The sequence below is a fragment of the Salvelinus namaycush genome, chromosome 13, assembly GCF_016432855.1.
Source record: "Salvelinus namaycush isolate Seneca chromosome 13, SaNama_1.0, whole genome shotgun sequence".
NCBI classification, from domain to species: Eukaryota; Metazoa; Chordata; class Actinopteri; order Salmoniformes; family Salmonidae; genus Salvelinus; species Salvelinus namaycush.
In genome coordinates this window covers 46,066,025-46,088,272 of record NC_052319.1, presented here as the reverse complement: position 1 = coordinate 46,088,272, position 22,248 = coordinate 46,066,025, and the positions used below count along the sequence as shown (strand labels likewise).

General features: G+C 42.0%; 2 protein-coding genes across 3 annotated transcripts; one reads left to right on the top strand and one right to left on the bottom strand.

Moving 5' to 3' along the window:
• Window positions 1-745: 745 nt before the first annotated feature.
• LOC120058572 (skin secretory protein xP2-like) lies at window positions 746-10,316 on the bottom strand. Of its 2 annotated transcripts, XM_039007361.1 has the most exons (8): window positions 10,154-10,316; window positions 9,718-9,840; window positions 8,552-8,617; window positions 7,387-7,489; window positions 3,473-4,528; window positions 1,427-1,490; window positions 1,203-1,327; window positions 746-1,081 (listed from the first exon to the last, which is right to left on the bottom strand). In XM_039007361.1, the coding sequence occupies exons 2-8, from the start codon at window positions 9,772-9,774 to the stop codon at window positions 1,050-1,052; spliced, it is 1,503 nt and encodes a 500-aa protein (XP_038863289.1). In that variant the 5' UTR covers window positions 9,775-9,840; window positions 10,154-10,316; the 3' UTR covers window positions 746-1,049. The 2 variants fall into 2 exon arrangements, with proteins under 2 accessions (XP_038863289.1, XP_038863291.1); XM_039007363.1 differs by lacking the exon at window positions 8,552-8,617 and having other exon boundaries at window positions 10,154-10,312.
• A 2,899-nt stretch (window positions 10,317-13,215) lies between these two features.
• wdr4 (WD repeat domain 4) lies at window positions 13,216-22,031 on the top strand. The gene is made up of 11 exons (XM_039007355.1): window positions 13,216-13,317; window positions 13,958-14,026; window positions 14,291-14,431; window positions 14,552-14,708; window positions 14,981-15,093; window positions 15,209-15,269; window positions 15,445-15,549; window positions 20,653-20,717; window positions 20,836-21,022; window positions 21,202-21,271; window positions 21,638-22,031. Exons 1-11 carry the CDS (start codon window positions 13,235-13,237, stop codon window positions 21,850-21,852), a joined length of 1,266 nt encoding a protein of 421 aa, XP_038863283.1. The 5' UTR covers window positions 13,216-13,234; the 3' UTR covers window positions 21,853-22,031.
• Window positions 22,032-22,248: the final 217 nt, after the last annotated feature.

Sequence of the window (22,248 nt, the reverse complement as noted above, 5' to 3'; positions counted from 1 at the left end):
GCTTTGCTGCAGGAGGGACTGGTGCACTTCACAAAATAGATGGCACATGAAGAAGGAAAATTATGTGGATATATTGAAGCAACATTTCAAGACATCAGTCAGGAAATTAAAGCTTGGTCGCAAATGGGTCTTCCAAATGGATAATGACCCCAAGCATACTTCCAAAGTTGTGGAAAAATGGCTTAAGGACAACAAAGTCAAGGTATTGGAGTGGCCATCACAAAGCCCAGACCTCAATCCTATAGAAAATGTGTGGGCAGAACTGAAAATGTGTGTGCGAGAAAGGAGGCCTACAAACCTGACTGTTACACCAGCTCTGTCAGGAGGAATGGGTCAAAATGCACCCAACTTATTGTGGGAAGTTTGTGGAAGGCTACCCAAAACGTTTGATCCAAGGTAAAGAATTTAAAGGCAATGCTACCAAATACTAATTGAGTGTATGTGAACTTCTGACCCACTGGGAATGTGATGAAAGAAATAAAAGCTGAAATAAGTCTATTATTCTGAGATTTCACATTCTTAAAATAAAGTGTGTTATTTGTCTAAGGTGTATGTAAACTTCTGACTTCAACTGTATGTGAACACAACTTTTCTGTAACTGCGGTTTCAAGGCAAATCGGCATTCAGTAACTCATGTGCAGTTATACAATACAAACATGGGTAGTCTTACTTTAGCATTGCATGTGACTTACAATGATGACTTGGATGACATTGATCAACTTGGAAAGAAAGACCGCAACAAAAGTAGAATATGGATCAGAGTTTATTCCCCCCATCCAACATTCCTGGATCATCCTATGTAAATGCATATATATTTCACAGCTCAAAGCTCAGCCTACGCTTGACCTCCAACATGTGCATCTTATACAGACTTTAAGTCAGAGAATTTTTATTTATACGGAATCAGCTCTAACCCCCCCACATAGAAAATGAAAAGGATTTTAGCATCAACTTGATACAGTTATCTTTAGACTTCCAATATTCATAGAACAGATGGACAGGAAAAAGCTGTAAAAACAAAACAAAACCAACAACAAAAAACTTGATGTTTACTTGGGGGCCACTTCCTCCAGCTTGGGCTCTGGACAGAGACAGAGAAAATGGTGTGCAATGAGAATATTAATGCATTATATTCTTGGTCCTAGAATAATCTAATAAAGCATTTCAAAAAGGCTCATGGCCACCTTTATAAAACTACTAACCTGTGAACTTGAACTCTGGGAAAGCTGTGAGTTCTCCACCACCATAAAGCCGCTGGAGTTTAGTCAGCTCCTCTGCTAAGTTCTTCTCATACGCAGGGCCTGCATCTACCAAACCGCCACTGGCCCTGAGAGAAGAAAATATGGTTAAAATGTCCGCTTGATGACAAAGGGGGATGATTGTGAGCAAGACAGAAAAGCTAGCCAAAAACAGCTGTGTAACTTACACACTCTTTGAGGTGTACTCGCGGATCGAATCCAGGAAGAGCTTCTGGATTGGGTCCAGTTGAACTGAGTCCAATGAAAGAAAACCACAATTATTTTATATTATTTTACAACAATTCCCCTTTTCAGTCTGGGTACCAGTCTGTTTAGCTGACATTTCACTCCTTGCCACTCCTGTCCTTTGCCAAAGCGACTGGCCTTTCACCAACAGAACGTTCAATATGCAGCCAGATTTTCAGCGCAGATCCTGATTGGTAGTCTGAAACAAAATGAATATTTCCCATAATAAAGTTATGTAACATCGAGTGCGCGCAAATTTGGCGCAACATAGAATTAGAATTTAAGTGCCTAGATAGGACTTTGTAATGAAAGAAATAACGATACGGAAATTATTAGCCTACAAGATTCAATAGAGCTACGTTTGCTTCCGTTGCGTCCCATTGATGAGATGAAAGAAACAAAACTGACGTCACGAAGTTAAATCGTTTTACTATCAGTCTAACTTGCATAAACATTGATTGGACGATAGCTGTGAGGGTTATCGAAACAAGATCAAATCCTATGATCTCCTCGAGCTCATTAATGACAGTATTCATATTTGAAGATTGTGAAATGCTAGCCTATTTGGCAAATGACAGGAGTGGAATGCAATATCTGAACGGAGACGGCAAGCAGGCTATGCCCCTTTTGGCTTGAACCACATGATAAAACTAATCACGTCTTTGACTAATACCCTCATGCACAAAAACAGCACTTAGAAGTGGTAGACTCTGTACGGCATCAACAGGGGTAAGAGAGGAAAGATTAAGTTAGAAAGGTCAGGTAACAGGTAACAGGTAATAAGTTGCTGTGAAGGGGGGATGCTATGCTTCACATCTGCGTAATTCATAGCATCACTTGGCAGACGCAGGGTTCTATATTTGAGATGTCCAATTCAAACTCCCTGCGTATAACCAATTCATGTACATTTAACAGTAAAATGTAACAACTTCTTTCCCCACTCATGTTTGATTCCACACCCAGCAACCAAGGTGCAAACTCAGCACATTGACTACCAAGGGGAAGGAAAGTTGACATTTACAAAGTCATATCTTACACAGAGCCAAACAAATACAGAAGTGAGGGGATCAATTACAGATTACTGATATCATGCGACTCAGGGAAACCACGTGTGAGAGAAGTTGAGAGAGGAGGGAAGAGTAGGAAACAGAGAATCATAATATCAGACCTCATTTCACGTTATCACTCAGTAGCTGCCCAGAGACAGACTAGCCAAAACGCTGGTTAGTATGACCTTAACATTACCTTTGACAGTATACAGTAACTTTAGCATTAACCGTACCAAAATATAATGTAACAAAACAATAGTTGAAATTATAAAAACAAATGTTAAAAATTGAGGGCGTTGAGGATCATGTTTCTTTTAACAATATTCAGTGAAGGGAACAGAGAAGGTAATGAAATAAGAACAGAATTCACAATGATCGAGTGACAGAAGGAAAAACAGAGATGTTGAGAAACAAACTAGCAGCAGAAAGAGCGCAGGTCAGAACTAGCGAATGCTGGAAAAACATGGCAAAATAAAGATACTAAACCAAGCAGATCAGTGCAGACCATCACAGATGAACCAGAGAGTAAATGATGAAGCCTTGCTGAAGAGCGCAGAGGAGACATTCATCGGGTGTTGGACGGTCAGAGCAGCATGGTTACAAGTTAATGCATAGAATCCCAGAAGGAAGGGGTTTGGGGGAAAGAGGATGTGTGGCTTGAGTCTACACGGCGGCAACGATGTAGAAATGTGGTCATTTTTGAGGGATAAATAGCAAATATATAGTGTGGTAAATAAGCCCACTGTAAAAGCAAAAGCAAGAACGAAAAGCGCTTCTGTGATATTGGGTATCTTTACAAGTTATCCTTAGAGTTAAAGCATCACATGAAAATATGCCTGTTGGTAAACAGTAGGGTCCACAGAGAGGAGAGAAGGGGTGGGGGGGGGGGGGGGGGGCACAGAGAGGAGAGAAGGGGGGGGGGGGGGGGGGGGTGTATACCCTCATGCGCCTCAATCCGTTCTGCCTCGGCCGGGGGGGGCTCTGCAATCAGCTCCTCTGCTGCAGCGTCAACTTGGGCAGCTTCAACCTCTGCTGCAGCTTTAATGAGGGCTTCAGCCACAGCTTCAATGGGGGCAGCTACAGTCACAACCTCTGCTACAACTTCCACGAGGGCTTCAACCGCACCTTCAATGGTTGCAGATTCAACCACAACTTCTGCTATGGCTTCAACTGGGGCAGCTTCAGCAACCGCTTCTGCAGGGGCAGCAGCATCTGGGCTGGCTTCAACAGGAGCGTTGGCTGCTGATGAAGCTTCAACGACGGGAGCCGCTTCGGCTGAAACAGGAGCGGCTTCAGCTACTGATGCAGCGGCTTCAACAACGGGGGCGGCTTTGGCTACTGATGCAGCGGCTTCAACAACGGGGGCGGCTTTGGCTACAAGAGCGGCGGATTCAACAATGGCTTCAGTTGCGGGGGCGACTGTGTCGACGACGGGGGTGACTTCGACTGCAGCGGGGGCCGGAACAGCTTCAGCCGCGGCAACAATTGGCTCTGCGGCAGCGGCTTCAACAGGCTTTGGCTCTGCGGCAGCGGCTTCAACAGGCTTTGGGGCGGCGGCAGCGGCTTCAACAGGCTTTGGCTCTGCGGCAGCGGCTTCAACAGGCTTTGGCTCTGCGGCAGCGGCTTCAACAGGCTTTGGCTCTGCGGCAGCGGCTTCAACAGGCTTTGGCTCTGCGGCAGCGGCTTCAACAGGCTTTGGCTCTGCGGCAGCGGCTTCAACAGGCTTTGGCTCTGCGGCAGCGGCTTCAACAGGCTTTGGGGCGGCGGCAGCGGCTTCAACAGGCTTTGGCTCTGCGGCAGCGGCTTCAACAGGCTTTGGGGCGGCGGCAGCGGCTTCAACAGGCTTTGGCTCTGCGGCAGCGGCTTCAACAGGCTTTGGGGCGGCGGCAAGTTTTGCTGCAGCAGCTGGTGTCATTACTTTCTTTGGAAACTCCACATATTTTCTGTGTGGTACAAGCTTCTCTAAATCAAAATATGTTTTGCCCTGGGACTTTTCTAGGGCGGGGGGGGGAACAAACAAAATGTATTAATTTCTATTCATACTCTAAGTAGCCTAAAAGGAATTTAAACCAACATGCCCCGACTTTGCCTTAAATGTGGACGAAATTTACCCAGCGCAACATGGCTACACCCAGACAATATTCAAGAATATCCCTTTGCAAGACACATATGGTGCCTGGACTAGAAAGGGCACAAAGTGCCAAATTTCAAGAAGGGGCACAAAAAGTGAAAATGTACTATAAATTGAGGAACATAATAAAAACATGACATTTTAATCAAAGTATAGTTTCATAATTAAGTACGCATGTGCCAAAACCAACTTCCCAACTTGCCAAAACTATCTTTCATTGACAATTCTTGTTATAGAGTACAAGAAAAATTCCACTTATAAGAGGATACTATTGTTTGAAAAATATCTAATTATATTAGTGAAAGCTGTGGACAAAAAAAATATTTACATCATTTTATTTTGATACTTGGGGAAGGAAAACTTAATTAGCATTTTTTATCATCACTATATATAGAAAGAAAATGGTGGAACTAGCTAAGACTAGAGGTCGACCGATTATAATTTTTCAACGCCGATACCGATTATTGGAGGGCCAAAAAAAGCCGATACCGATTAAATCGGCTGATTTTTATTTTTATTTATTTGTAATAATGACAATTTCAATAATACTGAATTAACACTTATTTTACCTTAATATAATACATCAATCAACTCAATTTAGCCTCAAATAAATAATGAAACATGTTAAATTTGGTTTAAATAATGCAAAAACAAATTGTTGGAGAAGAAAGTAAAAGTGCAATATGTGCCATGTAAGAAGGCTAACGTTTAAGTTCCTTGCTCAGAACATGAGAACATATGAAAGCTGGTGGTTCCTTTTAACATGAGTCTTTAATATTCCCAGGTAAGAAGTTTTAGGTTGTAGTTATTATAGGAATTATAGGACTATTTCTCTCTATACGATTTGTATTTCATATACCTTTGACTATTGGATGTTCTTATAGGCACTTTAGTATTGCCAGTGTAACAGTATAGCTTCCGTCCCTCTCCTCGCTCCTACCTGGGCTCGAACCAGGAACACAACGACAACAGCCACCCTCGAAGCAGCGTTACCCATCGCTCCACAAAAGCCGCGGCCCTTGCAGAGCAAGGGGAACAACTGCTCCAAGTCTCAGAGCGAGTGACGTTTGAAACGCTATGCGCCCCGCTAACTAGCTAGCCATTTCACATCGGTTACACCAGCCTAATCTCGGGAGTTGATAGGCTTGAAGTCATAAACAGCTCAATGCTTGAAGCACAGTGACGAGCTGCTGGCAAAACGCAGGAAAGTGCTGTTTGAATGAATGCTTACGAGCATGCTGGTGCCTACCACCGCTCAGTCAGACTGCTCTATCAAATCATAGACTTAGTTATAACATAATAACACACAGAAATACGAGCCTTAGGTCATTAATATGGTCGAATCCGGAAACTATCATCTCGAGAAAAAAAAAGTTTATTCTTTCAGTGAAATACGGAACCGTTCCGTATTTTATCTAACGGGTGGCATCCATAAGTCTAAATATTCCTGTTACATTGCACAACCTTCAATGTTATGTCATAATTATGTACAATTCTGGCAAATTAGTTCGCAACCAGCCAGGCGGCCCAAACGGTTGCATATACCCTGACTCTGCGTGCAATGAACGCAAGAGAAGTGACACAATTTCACCTGGTTAATATTGCCTGCTAACTTGGATTTATTTTTGCTAAATATGCAGGTTTAAAAATATATACTTCTGTGTATTGATTTTAAGAAAGTCATTGATGTTTATGGTTAGGTACACGTTAGAACAACGACAGTCCTGTTTCGCGAATGCGCACGGCATCGATTATATGCACGCAGGACACGCTAGATAAACTAGTAATATCAACCATGTGTAGTTAACTAGTGATTATGATTGAGTGTCCAAAAATACCGATTTCCGATTGTTTTGAAAACTTGAAATCGGCCCTAATTAAATCGGCCATTCCGATTAATCTGTCGACCTCTAGCTGAGACATTTGCTCAAATTGTGGTACAAGCAGCCTGCAGAAATAAAATCCTTCTAGAGGATTCAGAATTGGAGATTCCTCAGTCTTTTGGCTACAAAGACGGGCCTCCAGGATGCTTGAGCTTCCCTTCAGCATGTCTTACATGTAATCTGACTTTTGTTATTTATTTATTTTTTTATATATTAAATGATCATCTTCAGTTCTTCTCCAAAACATCTTCTTAACTTCTGCCCATTACTTTTGCACGTAATCTTATCTTCAGCATCTGAAAGGCTTTTAAAATGTATTCTCGAGGACAACCTTTTCTGGCAGTGCATGTCAATCCTGATTGTCAGTGCAGTGATCTTGATTGGTTATGGAAATGTTTCACAAGTCTCAGTACTAATAGAAATCATCCGGGACAAATTAGGTGTTCATATCTCTAGTGAAGGTCTTTAATGAGATGAGCCACATTGGGGAGTTTTATCAGTCTTGCCATCAATGGGTCTCTCTCTTCCTCCTTGATCAATTGATGAATAAAGAACTGGACCCTAGCATTACAGCTAAATCAAATCTGTGGATAGTCCACAGCCAACTCTTTCACTGTTTGTCATTGTGCGCCAACTACTTTAAGTCCCTTTGTGAAATATACAAGGAAAATGGTCAGTATAATTTGGATATGATGAGTCATTTTATTGATTTAATGATACTTGTAGCACAATTTGAGCACCTTCACTATGTTCAAGAATTGACCTCTGCTAAAGTATCATAAACTACAAGTAATTGTATGAGGTATTTTTGTTCAAATTAAATGCTGATCCAAACTTACTTGCTGAGCTGCTCTTCTTGGGCTTCTTGGGACCACCAGCTTTCGTGCATAGGGCCGCAGCTGCAGGAGCACTCAGAGTGCTCCACCTCTCTGCTTGCACACACTGATCAAAGTACACACCAATTAGTGACAATATAACTGCAAATAGGGCTGTAAAAAAAGAAGAAGATTGAAATACCGAATTGCATGATTTTCTGTCGTTAATTGCGATTATTGCAATTTCAGAATTTGATCAAATTTGGCCCAAATAAAATATTTTGCCCATTTAAAAACCAGTGAATTGAGTTGCAGGCATACTATGCTTTGATTTTAAAGGCCAGAAACACAAAATAATCTGTATCAGAAAAAAAATGCTTCCAATGTTTAAACGCACACCAGTAGGGATCATATCTTTTACCTGGATTCAGTCTGTCATGGAATGAGCAAGTGTTCCTAATGTTTTGTGCACTCAGCGTATATTTGGGCTTGAAGTGACAAAACCTAACTGCCCACTTTGTGCAAATTCATGCCAATGACGTGTCTTTTCCTAAGAAATTACGTGTAAATTCTTTAGCCTACGTTTCATTTCAGGGCTGGGTTTTATTTTAAATGGTACCACCCACCAACATGGCATTGTTTATTAATCAGTAACACCTGCAAAGTTCACAAGTCACAACTGAGCTATATAATAGATAATCTTTGGCTACAGCAAATGTATAAATATATATTTTTTATTTTACCTTTATTTAGCTAGGCAAGTCAGTTAAGAACAAATTCTTATTTACAATGACAGACTACACCGGCCAAACCCGGACGATGCTGGGCCAATTGTGCGCCGCCCTATGGGACTCCCAATCACGGCCGGATGTGATACAGCCTGGATTCTAACCAGGGACTGTAGTGACGTCTCTTGCACTGAGATGCAGTAACTTAGACCGCTGCGCCACTCGGGAGCAAAGATGGTGGATAATTGAATATCAGAATTTACTAAAATATTTCAATGGTAAACTGCCTCTCTACTAAACGGACTGGGTCTCCCATAGACACCAAAGCAATAGCAGCTGTCCCAGCTACAGACGGCTTATCAGTCCACTATTACAGGACTATAAGCCCCAGTGCACTACTTTTGTGAGAAAAAAAAAAACTTTAAAGAAATGTTGTTTCATAAAATAAATAAGAAAATTACATTCAGATTTTTCAGGGGGTGCTTCTTCCCACAGCTATGCCCAAGGATGTATGGATCTGTACAAAACTGATACAGAAAGTCACTTTATTTGAAGGATTCTTTCTCGCTGATGAAAATTAAAGAGCAATATGTTTCGAAAGCCATATCACAATTGATGATTATTGACGTTTCTAAACATTAAAACAGAGCATTGGGATAGTAGTTCACATGAGCCAGTCGTGGGTGAAGCTAATGGCTGACAACTGTAGAGAGATGGAAGATTATGTCACCTACAGTTTGAGAGCTAGGTAGCAGTCATCAACTTACATAAAATAGCAGTGGTGGAAAAAGTACCCAATTGTCATACTTGAGTAAAAGTATAGATAGGTACTCAAGTAAAAGTGAAAGTCACCCAGTAAAATACTAACTGAGTAAAAGTATTTGATTTATAATATACTTAAGTATCAAAAGTATGAATAATTGCACATGTATTTTACTACGCAAAGCAGACAGCACCATTGTCTTGTTTTAAAAATGTACGGATAGCCAGGGGCACATTTACAAAAGATGCATTTATGTTTAGTGAGTCCGCCAGAACATAGGCAGTAGGGATTACCACGTGTTCTCTAGATAAGCGGTGAATTTCACACTTTTACTGTTCTGCTAAGCATTCAAAATGTAACGAGTACTTTGGGTTGTCAGGGTTAAAAAATATTGAGTAAAAAGTACAATATTTCCTTTCGGAATGTACTGAAGTAAAAGTTATTAAAAATATAAATAGTAAAGTACAGATACCACAAAAAACGAATTAAGTACTTTTTGCATTTGTACACAACTGTAAAATATTTGCTATGAACACTTTGCTAATTCAAAATAGAAAAATTATCATAAATCTTCTAATCGAACGGCTCAAGTTATGCACTTGATATGAAAGTAGCTACTGTAGATAACGTTTATCATGTTATCAATCAATCAATGTTAGCCATTAGCTAACGTTACAGTAGCTAACGTACTGTAGCCAACTAGCAAGCCATGTCGCTGAAATACAAACAAGCTCACGATTCATGTTTTTCTCAGCACAAATGAAAAATTACGTTGCAATTAGTTAAAGGGGTCTCTTCGAAAACTACAGCATGTTAGAACTTCAAATAATACTGTGTTTAGCCATGTGCATGACATTTCATTACCTTGACAGAGCCAAGTCGCCCTATCCTCAGCAAAGAAGCCGCCATCTTTGCGCTCATAAAATCATTCCTGCGGAAACACTGCTTAATGATTTTCGTCCCACAGTTTAGTTTGCCTGAGTGCGTCTGAAAAGGAATACACACACACATATATATATATATATATTATATATATTTTTTAATCCATCACTTTAGAACAGAACCCATGTGATCAATGTTAGGAAAGTATTGGATAGTTAATTTTGCGACACAACTAGTAACAAATATCAAACGTGTGTGTTGAAGCAGTGCACAACAACAATCATTACACGTCTGCAATATGGAACATGATAGTAACAGTTGATGCGCAGCGACTGTCTGTTTTTAGTCTCATTCTTTACGAATGTGAACTCCCAGGGTCAAGATGACATTGCCATTAGGTCAGTGAAAGTTTTACCACCTTTGTCAATTAAGTTCAATGGCTCCAATAGTCAGGAAGAATCCACAAATGTTCGACCGATGGTGGATCTTTTCTATATATATCTATATCTATGAAGTTAGAATTAAAATAGTTCCAGACTTATTGGTAGGTATCTTATGGGCTAATCTTGAAGCTCCTGTCCGATGGTCACAGCTTCAGAGCGGTTTATGAAACAGATTCTCAACAGTGACAGTACACGCCCCCTCCTCTAGTCTGGGACTCATCAGTGCAGTGAAAGTACTGTAACGACCCTGGGTTTATAAGCGCGGAAATCGACTCTGCCGCATGAGCATGTTCTTGCGGCACAGTCGATAGCGCGCCGGACCTCGGGCTTCTTAGAAGGTCGAGGGTTCGAGACCTGCTCCCTGCCGTTTCATTACAGTACGTATGGCATCGATAACAGTATGGAACCGTTTGTCTTGAACCTTCAACAAAATCTGAACATTCGTAATGCACAGTTTTACGATATATCAAATAAAGTAGTTTTGTTTCCATTCTGTATTTATGGTCAGCTGCATAACACATCAAACTTGACATCAGTTATGTAAATGTGTATTCAGGCATTCGTTTTCTCCCGTACCTCTTGATGAGTTGACTAATTTTTAAAAAAGTCGCTTAAAACGACATACCCAAATCTAATTGCCTGTAGCTCAGGACCTGAAGCAAGTATATGCATATTCTTGAAACCATTTGAAAGGAAACACTGAATTTTCTGGAAATGTGAAATTAATGTAGGATAATACAACACATTAGATATGGTAAAAGAGGGGAGACACTCTAGACCCAAACTACTACAGACCTATATCTATCCTACCCTGCCTTTCTAAGGTCTTCGAAAGCCAAGTTAACAAACAGATCACCGACCATTTCGAATCCCACCGTACCTTCTTCGCTTTTGCAATCTGGTTTCCGAGCTGGTCATGGGTGCACCTCAGCCACGCTCAAAGTCTCTATGGGGGTGCCACAGGGTTCAATTCTCGGGCCGACTCTTTTCTCTGTATACATCAATGATGTCACTCTTGCTGCTGGAGATTCTCTGATCCACCTCTATGCAGACGACACCATTCTGTATACTTCTGGCCCTTCTTTGGACACTGTGTTAACTAACCTCCAGACGAGCTTCAATGCCATACAACTCTCCTTCCGTGGCCTCCAACTGCTCTTAAATGCAAGTAAAACTAAATGCATGCTCTTCAACCGATCGCTGCCCCCACCTGCCCGCCCGTCCAGCATCACTACTCTGGACGGTTCTGACTTAGAATATGTGGACAACTACAAATACCTGGGTGTCTGGTTGGACTGTGGACTCTCCTTCCAGACTCACATTGGGCATCTCCAATCCAAGATTAAATCTAGAATCGGCTTCCTATTTCGCAACAGGGCATCCTTCACTCATGCTGCCAAACATACCCTCGTAGAACTGACTGTCCTGCCAATCCTTGGCTTTGGCGATGTCATTTACAAGATGGCCTCCAATGCTCTACTCAGCAAATTGGATGCAGTCTATCAAAGTGCCATCCGTTTTGTCACCAAAGCCCCATATACTGCCCACCACTGCGACCTGTATGCTCTCGTTGGCTGGCCCTCGCTTCATATTCGTTGCCAAACACACTGGCTCCAGGTCATTTATAAGTCTTTGCTAGGTAAAGCCCCGCCTTGTCTCAGCTCACTGGTCACCCTAGCAGCACCCACCCTTGGCACGCGCTCCAGCAGGTATATTTCACTGGTCACCCCCAAAGCCAATTCCTCCTTTGGCTGCCTTTCCCTCCAGTTCTCTGCTGCCAATGACTGGAACAAATTGCAAAAATCACTGAAGCTGGATACTTATATCTCCCTCACTAGCTTTAAGCACCAGCTGTCAGAGCAGCTCACAGATCATTGCACCTGTACAAAGCCTATCTGTAAATAGCCCATCCAACTACCTCATCCCCATATTGTTTTTTGTTGTTGTTGCTCCTTTGCACCCCAGTATCTCTACTTGCACATTCATCTTCTGCACATCTATCCCTCCAGTGTTTAAATTGCTAAATTGGTGTTGAACCACAAATGGTGCATCATGCAAAGGCTAGTTACCACAACCACAAAGTCAAAATGGGTTATATCATTTTAAAAAAAGGATAATAAAATGTGATATTTGCTCTTAATTTAAGGCATACTGTTAACAGTGTGGTTAAGATTAGGTTTATGTTTAAAATCACATTTTAAGAAGATAAAATGTTGAAATAGGTGGAATTTATGACTTTGTGGCTGTGGTAACTAGACGACCAAGCCAAAGGAAGGAGTGTCCCAGAGAGGAAGACGCAACTGACCCAAAATGAAGGAAAGCTTTGACTATGTACAGACTCAGTGAGCACAGCCTTTCTATTGAGAAAAGACAGGCTATGTGCACACTGCCCACAAAATGAGGTGGACACTGAGCTGCACTTCCTAACCTCCTGCCAAATGTATGACCATTATTAGAGACACATATTTTCCTCAGATTACACAGATCCACAACGAATTCGAAAACAAATCCAATTTTGATAAACTCCCATATCTACTGGGTGAAATACCACAGTGTGAAATCACAGCAGCAAGATGTATGACCTGTTGCCACAAGAAAAGGCCAACCAGTGAAGAACAAAAACCATTGTAAATACAACCAAGATTTATGTTGATTTATTTTCCCTTTTTAACTATTTGCATACAATATGACATTTTGCACATAATATGACATTTGAAATGTATTTTCTTTTGGAACTTTTGTGAGTAATGTTTACTGTACATTTTTATTGTTTATTTCACTTTTGTTTATTATCTACTTAACCTACTTTGGAAATGTTAACATATGTTTCCCATGCCAATAAAGCCCTTTAAATTGAATTGAATTGTATCCAGCAATCCAAAGGAAGGATAGACGCGAGCTAGACAGCCCGCCGTGCCGCTTTGTGGACAACGACTCTCATCAGTGTATCGATCATCTTTTAGTGTACGTTTTGTTCTTTGGTGACGTAAAAGAGGTGCGACAAATACGTCCGCACTTCTGTGCGTCCCACGTGAACTGTATTTGTAGAAGTAGCCATGGCAGTTCTCGGTGCCTGTGGAGAGTGGCTTGTTTCAACCTATGAAAAAAAGCTAATTGCAATACACACTAAAAAGAGCAGGTTGGTACGAACAGATGTGGCTAATATTGTATTAGTTGTACAATAATATGTCGTATAAGCTAAGCTAGTAGCGATGAGAAAGAAATAAGATAACTAACGTTAGCTGCATATCATCCTAGCTAACCAGCTAACGTTATTAGCTAAGTTAGTATATTCATAGACGGTAACGTTATACACTGAGTGTACAACATATTTTCCATCACAGAATGACCAGGTGAACGCTATGATCCCTTTTGACGTCACTTGTTTAATCAACTTCAATCAGTGATGATGAAGAAGGGGAGGAGACAGGTTAAGCCATGAGACAATTGAGACATGGATTGTGTGTGTGTGTGTGTGTGTGTGTGTGTGTGTGTGTGTGTCTGTGTCTGTGTCTGTGTCTGTGATTGTGTGTGTGTGTGTGTGTGTTCGTGTGTGTGTGTCAAGACAAAATATTGTACTGCCTTTGAACGGGGTATGGTAGTAGGTGCCAGGCGCACAGGCTGCAACTCAATATTAGGAAGGTGTTCCTAATGTTTTGTACTCAGTACAACACAGGCTACTTTAGTACATTCTTGGGCTAGCCAGCTATGTGTATTAAATCACAAGTCCACATTTTAAATCATCAGTGATTAAATGCTCCTTTCTCTTTTTGTACCAGAGAACCATTTGTGTTTGACTGCAGCGCAGCAGAACAGAAGCCAAAGGACCCCGAGGCCGACAACAAAAGGTAAACAACATTAGCTAGCTATGTCTTTTCAGCCAACTGACCTCTCAGAATTTATATTATGTGTTGCCAACCCATGGGCAGTTGTCCTTGCAGTGTACCCATCATTGCTGAGTTGTCGTCAGACTTGCTAGACCTAGATATGTGACTAAACCACGCGTCGCTTGTTTGATATGAAATGTGTGTGTGTCATCGTGTGGTAAGAAGCAACTGTTTTCAAGGGATATGATTTCACCAGAAATGTACGGATCCCTTTCATCCTGGTAGTGATGGATCAGAAGAGACAGGTAGTGACAAGATCCTGGCGTTCGCCGTTTCCTCCTCTGCGAAGCTGGTCGCGCTGACAGATGACACCAAACGCCTGGTTCTGTTCCGCTGTGAACCCTCATGGCAGGTCATCAGTACAAGGTATCCATAGGACAAGCAGATAAAAGCAAATATCCAACTTACTGAAATCAACAACAAATCTAAATGTGTCGATTTGTCGCTCTCTTTGAGATGTTGAGTGAGACAGTTGTATTATTTCAGGTGGGTTGTGCGGAGGTGCACATCTCTTGTGTTCACCGAGGCTGAGGATGAGTTGTGGGCGGCAGACAAGTCAGGTGACGTCTACTCCTTCTCTGTGGTAGAGCCCCAGAAGACAGGAGAGTTGAAGCTGGGACATCTATCCATGCTTCTATCAATGGTAAAGAGGATTCATTCATTCACATGATACGTTCTTATTAAAGGGTAGGTTATTTTTCATAGTTGAATGTTTTTAAAGGGCATCAGAAGATGGGATAGCCCTTACTTAGTCCCATCTTACATCTCAGATTTGGCAGAGTTGATGGGGTTCGACGCCTTCAATGGTTGTACATTTTCACAATAGTAACATCACGATCAATGGCTCGCTTCAAGTGAACAACTCCTGATGAACTGCCAGTCAGTTTGGGATATCTCCCCCCTCTTCTCCTCTAGACCCTGACCCCCAACGACAAGTATGTCGTCACAGCTGACCGCGATGAGAAGATCAGGGTCAGCCACTTGAGGTCACCACACAACATCCAGGCATTCTGCCTGGGACACTTGGAGTGAGTACAGCTGGCCTACCTAGCAATGAATGGCCACAGAATTTATACATTAATCAATGTTTAACCAGTCGGTTACCACTCTAATTTCCTGATATTTCAATTTTTTTCTCCATAGATTTGTCAGTTCTCTTTTGGCCCCACCAGGACACCCACAGTGGCTACTCTCTGGATCAGGGGTGAGAGATCTAGACATATTACAATTCTGTTGAATTGAATTCTATTACTTTAACGCTGGATGATCTTTCAGATAGTGGTATCACTTGTACTGGTTCAGATTAAGCTCTACTACTGCACAAAAAAAGATTTTAAATGGAGACTGGTGTGTCTGACTGGGCTGGTGTTTGTTGACAGGATGGGACCATGAAGCTGTGGGAGTATGAGTCAGGTCGGAGGCTCCAGAGCTGGGACCTGAAGCAGCTGAGGGACATGCCGAACTCGGACACAGAAAAGGAAAAGGTGACCACTTTACTTCTCACATTAACCCTATCAGTCCTGAGAACGCCAACGAGTCAGTGACAACTGTTTTGAGTTTGTGACAGCAACTATGTGAGCTTATTACAGTGTTAAAGACAGTATGTCCTGGGATTTCCTATGATCTTCTATGTAGAAGAACCCCTTACAGTGTTAAAGATGGTATGTCCTGGGATTTCCTATGGTCTTCTATGTAGAAGAACCCACTTACCTTCTAACAACTGTTCGGGAGAGTCTCCGCTTTTCATAGATTAGGGGGTGGATGAAATTTCACTTATGTTACAAAATATATTTGTCTTGGGAAAATGTTAATTGTCATGTTCTGAATCGTTCACTGGGGGGTCTTTCTCTAACCTACAGTATCATTAACATTATATTCAAACAGTCTGATTTTGTAACCTAATACATTCGTTAATAAGCACTGATCTCTGTTGACAGAGCAGTGCGATTTCTCGCAGCGACTTTTGAGGACATTACATGTTGTGGTCGTCTGCAGAGTTGTTTCCACGGGTCGCAAAAAGCCAAATTAACACAAAGCTTGCGGTCCGTACAGAGCTCTGTTGACATTTCATAGAGACGCTTGTTTTTGTGAGAAATATTTGAAAAACAACAGTACATTCACATTAATATGAAAAGCCTATATTAAAATATTACATCTCAAAATCAATATCTATCTTGTTTTATGTCCTCCGGATTCAATGGTGAGCCTGTCAGTAAGCCTTAATTCTCACACAACAATCCAGCCTAGCTGACACAATGAAATTTTACAGATACATTTTTTGCTCTGGCCTCCATTTATTTTTTTGGGATCCTACAAGGGTAGAAACTCCAATAACATTTTAATTGCTTATGGTAGAGACATGAGGTTTGGACAATTGCTTTTCTTATAGGAGTATCGACGCAATTAACATATTTCACCCATTGGTCAAAATATACATTTTTGATTGGACAACCTGCATACTGTAGATGGCTATTAATACTTTGTATCTCAAACCGTTTGGACTCTATAGACGTTTTTTTGTAAAAACCCCCGGGCCCCTTCAGGATTCGCCCTTGTCTTACTGAGTTGTAGCTCACGCAGACTAATGGTTGGTGTCAATGGATCAAGAATATATGGCCTTATCCAATAGTACAACCCCAGAAGTCTGTAGCTCAAACACAATGTTTTAAAGGGGTCAGAAGTCTGAAATGCTCCGGCGTCACTGTGGGACTGAGTTAACCAAGCCACTCACACTGATACATGAAGGAGTCATTCCTCTTCTGGGTGTGCATTTAGCAACAACTAGCAAACATTGTCATTCATTATCCATGTCATTCATACTGTTACAAATAAAAATGGCATTGCAACCTCTTTGCAATAAGGAACTGAGACCAGAAGTTTCAAGTGTTTATTACCCAGAATGCCGTCAGCTGAGTGCACACATTTTAGAAAGCTCACAACACGTCTTATACTCTTCCCTCCCTTTGGTCGTCACCTCCCCGGCTATACATGTTATGACCCCAATGAGTTTCCCTCCTTTCCCCTGTGGAATGTCCATGGTCCTCTCAAGGTTTACCTAGATGTCAGAATCACACCCTGTCCATCTTCTGGGCCTGATCCTGCTCTCTGATCCGAGGCAATTTCCTCTTATCTGATTAGGTCAACCTTTCTAAATTAGCATGCACACAGTTTTACGACCTAAACTCCATTAATACTCACAGTAATCATTCACTAAACAGGATACAAACTAACTACAGTTTAACTTGAAACATGTTACATTTTAATAGAATCCATCAATATGTATACTGAGTAGCTCTCCTTGTCCTCACTCATGCTAAGCTTCCATCCATAGAGCTGACTGTTTATATGTCACTGCACCCTCTATGTATACAGTACCGTGGTAAAGTATCTGTCCCCTTTTCTTATTTTCTCTATTTCTGCATATATTTTTTATCCTGAATTATCATATCTTCAACCAAAACCTAATATTAGATAAAGGGAACCTGAATTTACAAATGGCAAAATAAATTGATACTTATTTAATTAACAAAGTTACGCAAACACCCAATTCCCAAGTTGGAAAAGTTATTGCCCCCTTATACTCAAACGGGGTGGCAGGTAGCCTAGTGGTTAGAGCATTGGACTAGTAACCTAAAGGTTGCAAGATTGAATCCCCGAGCCGACAAGGTAAAAATCTGTTGTTCTGCCCCTGAACAAGGCAGTTAACCCACTGTTCCTAGGCCTTCAATGAAAATAAGATTTTGTTCTTAACTGACTTGCATGGTTAAATATAATTTTTTTAATTCAATGACTGCAACCAAAATAGTTGTTGATCAGTCTCTCACGTCGCTGTGGAGGAATTCTGTCCCACTCTTCCATACACAACTGCTTTAACTCGGCGACATTTGTGGGTTTTTAAACATGAACTGAAGTCCTGCTACAAGATCTAAATTGGGACTAGGTCTGGACTTTGACTACACCATTCCAAAACTTCTAATGTGTTACTTTTTAACCATCGTCATGGAGACTTGATTGTGTGTTTTGTATCATTGTCTTGCTGCATGACCCAGCTCCACTTTAGCTCACAGACGGACGGCCTGACATTCTCCTGTAGAGTTCTGATACAGAGCAGAATTCATGGTTCCTTCTATTAAGGCAAGTCGTCCAGGTCCTGAGTCAGCAAAGCATCCCCAAACCATCACACTACCGTCAGCAAAGCATCCCCAAACCATCACACCACCACCACCATGCTGACCCCAAACCATCACACCACCACCACCATGCTGACCCCAAACCATCACACCACCACCACCATGCTGACCCCAAACCATCACACTACCACCACCATGCTGACCCCAAACCATCACACCACCACCACCATGCTGACCCCAAACCATCACACTACCACCACCATGCTGACCCCAAACCATCACACCACCACCACCATGCTGACCCCAAACCATCACACTACCACCACCATGCTGACCCCAAACCATCACACCACCACCACCATGCTGACCCCAAACCATCACACCACCACCACCATGCTGACCCCAAACCATCACACCACCACCACCATGCTGACCCCAAACCATCACACTACCACCACCATGCTGACCCCAAACCATCACACCACCACCACGCTGACCCCAAACCATCACACCACCACCACCATGCTGACCCCAAACCATCACACTACCACCACCATGATGGATCCCCAAACCATCACACTACCACCACCATGCTGACCCCAAACCATCACACTACCACCACCATGCTGACCCCAAACCATCACACTACCACCACCATGCTGACCCCAAAACATCACACTACCACCACCACCATGCTGACCCCAAACCATCACACTACCACCACCATGCTGGACCGTTGTTATGAGGTTCTTATTGTGGAATGCAGTGTTTGGTTTTCACCAGACATAATGGGACCCATTTCATCTAAAAAGTGGACTCAAGTTTGTCAAAAGAGCACCTGGATGATCTTCAAGACTCCTGGAAGAATGTTCTATGGACAGATGAGTCAAAAGTATAACTTTATGGACGACATGGGTCACATTATGCCTGGCGAAAACCCAAAACTGCATTCCACAGTAAGAACCTAATACCAACGGTCAAGCATATTTGTTCACTCAGGTTCCCTTTATCTAATATTAGGTTTTGGTTGAATATGTGATAACATTCAGTATCAAAAATATGCAAAACAAGAGAAAATTAGAAAGGGGGCAAATACCTTTTCACTCCACTGTATATGGCTGTGTCCTATATAGAATGCCATAGAACTGTTCCCGAGAGCTGATCCGTGGCCCGCTAATTACCTTCAATATATTTATGCCTAATTGTTTTTTTTTTAATAATTCCTGAGTAGTAGGCTATTCCCTGCATAAAATAATTTGTCTGCATGTCTCTTCAACATTTGGATAAAAGGAAACCATGCCATGAATTAAGAACGATATGGTCTTTTCACATTGCGTTGGGGGACATTGACAACTCAAACTACTTTGGAAAAAACCTTTCTAACTAGCTTTTTTCTTACCCAATGAAAGCCTATAGCTGACATAAGCCACACGTGGTCCCGTGTGGCTCAGTTGGTAGAGCATGGCGCTTGCAACGCCAGGGTTGTGGGTTCATTTCCCACGGGGGGACCAGGATGAATATGTATGAACTTTCCAATTTGTAAGTCGCTCTGGATAAGAGCGTCTGCTAAATGACTTTAATGTAATGTAACATAACCAACCAATACCTTTGTTTACATAATCAAATGGTTTAATTGAAACTTAAGTAAACAATTCCCAGAATCTAATAGGCTATAGAGGTTGCAACAGGTTCCCTTTTATTTAGCCTAGATTTATTTAGTAGGCGATTTAGCTACAACATTTTACCAGTCGTACAGGTTTAAACTTTCTATTGCCTGTATATGGCCTAAATGAACAAAAACCTAAATTAATGTAATAATGAACTGTTAATAAACCTAATCTTAAACAAATACCTGCTCGCACTTTTGCAGGCTGTCTATCCAGCTACCTGGTTGTTGTCCTCCTTGTCCACAATGACGCCAACACCTGTTTTCATAACCTTTCATTTTTTATTTCTCCTTTTACATTAGCCATTTTTAAGTGAGCTATGGAGTCAGGGAAATGAACTATTGTTGCCTGGTTGAAGGGAATATAGGCTCTGCATGCTGAAACATTTAGGAATGTTCAGCACCACACACAGGCCTACTAATGGAAAGTTCCCTGCTCTTCTCTCTCGTGGCGTGGCTGGTAACATGGCTATGTCTGCCTCACCGCTCACATGGCCTAATGGGATTCGCAACATAATTCAACACAAGTTCCTGGATTTGTAAAAAAATATATATTATATTAATTTAAAACGTTTACGACCCGAAATATAATTGTTCTGAACCGCCAGCCAACACACGAGTTGAAAGAATGTGTTCATTCCACCCGCCAGTTGATTCTTTTTGTTTTTATGTTGTTGTTTTTTTTAGGGTCAACTGTTGGTATTTGACCTGATGCAAGACCATAGCGGGTCGTCGATTTCCCCCCTCAGTTATGTTTGTGACATCATCATAATTTCTACCTTTGTTCCCAGAGGTCTGCAGTCAGCAGGATCGCTGGGTCCCCCGGTGGACATCATGTGGCGGTGCAGTGTGAGAGGTCGGTGCATATATCAGGAGTTGACAGTGTACTGTGCACATATATAAATGACCCTAGCTATGTAGATCAGTGGAGTGTGTGTGTGTAACCTGTGACATATTTGTCCTGTGTTTTCCAGAGTTCCCTCAGTGCAGTTGTTTGGAATGGAGCAGGGGACAGAGGAGCGACTGGTGCCCTCCAGCAGGGTAACCCTACCTCACTGTCCTCTGGATTTGACCTTTGACCCCCAGGGTCGGCTCTGGGTCCTGCTGGATAGCCGAGAGACGCCGTTCCTCATGTACACACACACGCAAGACAGCTGGCAGGTACTGCTGTTCGTTGACTATAGCTAAGCCTCCAACACCGTAGTACCCTCCAAGCTCATCACATACAACAGTATACTGTTCTTGTTTAGTAAACAAACACACCAGGGTTTGTGTTTTATCACTTATGCTGCCACTGTGGTGTTTGTTCTCTCTCTCTCTCTCTCTCTCTCTCTCTGCAGTGCGACAGTGAAAGCCCAGAGCTGAAAAGAGTGACAGAGGCCCTTCAGCCGCATTGGGAGGCACTTCAGGGTGAGTCATCACACATAAGGCACAACACTGTGCCCTCACATTACCCCTCATCATCCTCCTGCTCACTCAGTAAAGAGCAGTTCTAACCTGGGATGTTTATGCACTTGGCTCCATGTCTGCCGCCTCATGTTCCCCTGAGCTAAGTAGTTCTTAATTCAAAGTAGTCAAAGACTTACAGGAGACTTTACATTTTTTTTACTGTTATTTAGTGGATGCTCAGAGATACCTGCAACATAAACTTGGATCAAGGCTTAGAACAAAGGGGTTTGATTTGTTATTCTAATAGTAGTCCACCACCTGAACTGTGCTACAATTTCTTTCACTGTCTCTGACCCTGCTCCTCCCTCCTGTTTCTCCTCACGACAGTCTCAGCAGGGTTAGAGAGCCGGTTCCAGCACCTGTACAAGGGCAACTTTGACAACATGGCGTCCTACAGAGAGAAGAAACAGCAGAGGCTCCAACAGCAGAATGAACAAGGAGGCAAAAAGAGAGGACCAGGGAAGGGACAGCAGTCCAACGGAGCCAGTAAAAAAGCCAAGAAAGGCAACCAGTCTGGGCCAGCGACCAAAGCCTCTAGCTGAAACGGATAGGAGAGACATAATATATTTTGGTTTAAAAAGGCTTCTTTGAGTTCTCTGTTCTATCTTTGTTTGGAGACAGATAGACTAACCATTGAGTTGTGTAAATTTATTATGATTTGAGAATTAGTACAAAAAATTTTTTTTTTTTTTTTTTTTTTAAATAAAGAATTATGATTGACCGTTTGCTTAAAAGGGGTCTCTCTTGCTCTCCACTAAATGTATAGTCCTCTCCGGTTGAACAAGAGCCAAGCACTGTGTAGTGTCGTACCCTGACCACTGGGGAACCAAGTCCTTCCACTGTCAGAAAGTAAGTTGACTGGATCGTGAATATCTGACCCAATTCAGGATCGGGGGCGTTTGATTTCATTTCCTACTTCACTTCAGAAATACTTACGT